The sequence below is a fragment of the Verticillium alfalfae genome, genomic scaffold (assembly GCF_000150825.1).
Source record: "Verticillium alfalfae VaMs.102 supercont1.1 genomic scaffold, whole genome shotgun sequence".
In the NCBI taxonomy this organism is placed as follows: Eukaryota; Fungi; Ascomycota; class Sordariomycetes; order Glomerellales; family Plectosphaerellaceae; genus Verticillium; species Verticillium alfalfae.
In genome coordinates, this window is record NW_003315038.1 from 3800868 (window position 1) to 3803530 (window position 2663).

At 59.8% G+C, this 2663-nt stretch overlaps 2 protein-coding genes across 2 annotated transcripts in view; both read right to left on the bottom strand.

Moving 5' to 3' along the window:
- The window catches only part of VDBG_01153 (multidrug resistance protein fnx1), a gene marked incomplete at both ends in the record, with an annotated part of 1733 nt that extends 755 nt beyond the window's left edge, over nucleotides 1–978 (bottom strand). The window contains 2 exons of the mRNA XM_003009424.1: nucleotides 12–792; nucleotides 851–978. Coding sequence (XP_003009470.1) covers nucleotides 12–792; nucleotides 851–978 — 909 coding nt within the window. The remainder of the gene's footprint in view (nucleotides 1–11; nucleotides 793–850) is intronic.
- Nucleotides 979–1737: 759 nt separating this feature from the next.
- Nucleotides 1738–2489, bottom strand: VDBG_01154 (conserved hypothetical protein; the record flags this gene model as incomplete). The annotated part of the gene is made up of 2 exons (XM_003009425.1): nucleotides 1738–1830; nucleotides 1890–2489. 2 exons carry the CDS (start codon nucleotides 2487–2489, stop codon nucleotides 1738–1740), a joined length of 693 nt encoding a protein of 230 aa, XP_003009471.1.
- Between the last annotated feature and the right edge of the window lie 174 nt (nucleotides 2490–2663).

The following is a 2663-nucleotide window of genomic DNA, read 5'->3' on the forward strand; positions in this document are numbered from 1 at the left end:
AGCCCCGGGACCAGCGGGGTGGGAACAAGGGATCTGCTGCGCCGAGTCGATGGGCGCGAGAAGGCGAGGATCGTAAGGGCGAGGAGCAGGGCCCCGAGCCAGTCGATGCGGGAGAGGGATCCCTTGCTCGGTTCTGGTGTCTTGGCCGTCGACTGATCCGCCGCGCTGGCGGGGGCCGCTGTGCGCTTGGTCGTGGATGGGAGGTAGGCCATGCAGAGGAGCAGCGCGAACATGAAGATTGGCGCCTGGCCGAGGAAGGACCAGCGCCAACCGATCGTGTCTGCGAGCCATCCTCCCACGGGACCGCCGAGGCTGCGTCCGATGGTCGCTGCAAGGTTGATGGTTGCTTGCCAGGCGGCGACGTCGCGCAGCGGGACGAGATCCGTGATGACCAGCGCAGCAACGACGTTCATGGCCGATCCGCCAGACCCTGATATGACCCTACCAAGCACAACCTCCCCCATGGACCCTCCAATGCCTACAATGAAGCATCCCAGCGCGAAGAGCGAGTATGCCACGACGAGCAACGCCCTGCGGCCGTAGATATCGCTGAGCTTGCCGTAGATGGCCTGTGTGGACGCGCCGGCGAGAGCGAAAGCTGTGAACAGCCAGCTCGAATCCTCGAGGTCGTTGAATTCGGAAGCAATGGTCGGGTGTGTCGCTAGGACCAGACTGCCGTCGGCGTTGGAGGTAAAGGTGCCGAGGAGAAGAATGGCGACGATGCGCACGATGGCGGCGCGGGGGGTCGGCGCGACACCATCTCGTCCTATAGATGCTTCCTCATCGCGAGGGCTGGCATTGCATCTTGTCAGTGGGAGAACTTTGCTGCGGGATACGACACTCTACCGACCCAACCGAAGCCCCCTCGTCAGACGCGTCATAACTCGAGTCACTGGTCACAGAGATTGTCGCCGATGAGCTCAAGAGAAGGGGTGCTCGTTCATCCAATATCGGCGCAGCGCTTGGTTCGGCGGCCATTGTGACGTGCAGCGTCTCAGCGCAATAGTCAGAGTTTCCTCACCACTTGTCGTTGATTGTCTTGCAATTTACAGACAGAAGGGGGGAAAAAAGAGAGTTCTGCGGGACAGAGTTCTCGACCCGCGAAGCAAGCAATGACTGCAGATCCGGATCAATGCCACTATGAGAGCACATCATACATGCAATCCATGCCGATAGACCGTCCTTCCCCCGCTTATCGTCCGATGGCCTCGGGAGAAAAAAACCCCTGGCGGCCTCGCCAGGCCTCCGGTTCGGGATTGCGCAATATGGCACCCTCACGGACGCCTCCGCTGTCCGACTCGCTGCAGGGGGCCTTTTCTTGGCTCTGGCCGCCGGCCGGTTGCTCGCCGGAGTATGTTCGCAACGAATGTCATGAATTGCACGCCGACTGTCGATAAGGCACCTTGCCGCTGGACTGCAGTGTCCTGTTAGTATAACCTGCAGTTTTACCTGCAGTTTTACCTGCAGTTTAACCTGCAGTCAAGTCGATTCATGTCTGCGACAGCTAAACCAAACAACCAAGTCATAGGTCATGACACAGCCGTTGCCAGCAATGATTCGGGTTGCCAACTGAGAATAGTATACACATCAGCAAGATAAAACATCGTAGTCCCCGCCAAATTATTCCGCACCGTAGCCCAGATAGAAGCGATATGCCTTTTTTTTTTTTGCTTCCCCTTCCTTTCCCTATTCCTTACCCCCCAACGAGATAGCCAAGTCTTGTTGGGCGTGCGTCTACTAAGCAGGGTACCCACGCTTCTCGCTCTCGGTGAAGAAGATAACCATGCGCCAAAGCTTTTTCGCCATGTCTTCTGCTTCGTCGTCCAGAGCCTGTCATGTATCATTAGCGATCGTTCTGAAATGGGATGGTGTGACAAAACAGCACTCACCCCGCGTAGCTCCTCCACAAGGTCCTCTGGCCTGCCGTGCTTCCGCAGGTGCTCCTCGACGACCTCGACCAAAAGCTCCTCCTGCACACCCAGGTACTCGACAATCTTCTTCTCCACGAACGGCCGCAGCTTCTCGCGAATGATGCCGTCGTCGAGGTGTTCCCACTGCACGTCCCACTTCCACAGGCCCTCCTTCTCCGATGGAATCTCCTGCGCCAGAGCGCGCACCGCCTTGCTGAGCTCCTCTTCCGTCATCTTGTCCGCCGCCGTCGTCGGCTCGAACTGGATTGGAATGAGCTGTCGCTTGGCCGTGCCGTCCTGCTCCTCGTCATCGAGCAGGCCTTCCACCTCAGCAATCGTGCGCCTGTTGGAGGCCGCCTTCTGCTGGTTGCGCTGCGCCGCCGCGCCGAGCGAGAGCTTGAATGGTGCCGGTGCCGCGGCCGTCGCTTGCTGCCGTTGCTCCAGCTCCTGCGCCTGCCTGTCGAGGAATGAGTCGGCCATGCCGCGGGCGTGTTCGTTGTCGGCTGCCTCCCTCCGTTTGTCGTCAGCCTCGGCACGCCTGTCGTTGTCGTCCCTTGCCGCCTCGTCGGCCCGGTCCATCTGTCGCTTGCGTACCCATGCAGCGTGGTCGCGGTAGATTGGGTGGCTCTTTCGAGACGCCTCCCGCTCATCGTCCCAGGCCTTCTCTCGCTCGAGCTGTTCGTCCCTTCGTCGCTCAAAGGTTTTCTTCCTCCTGCTGCTCGCGGTCGCGCTCGCGCTCCAAGGCTGCTTGCC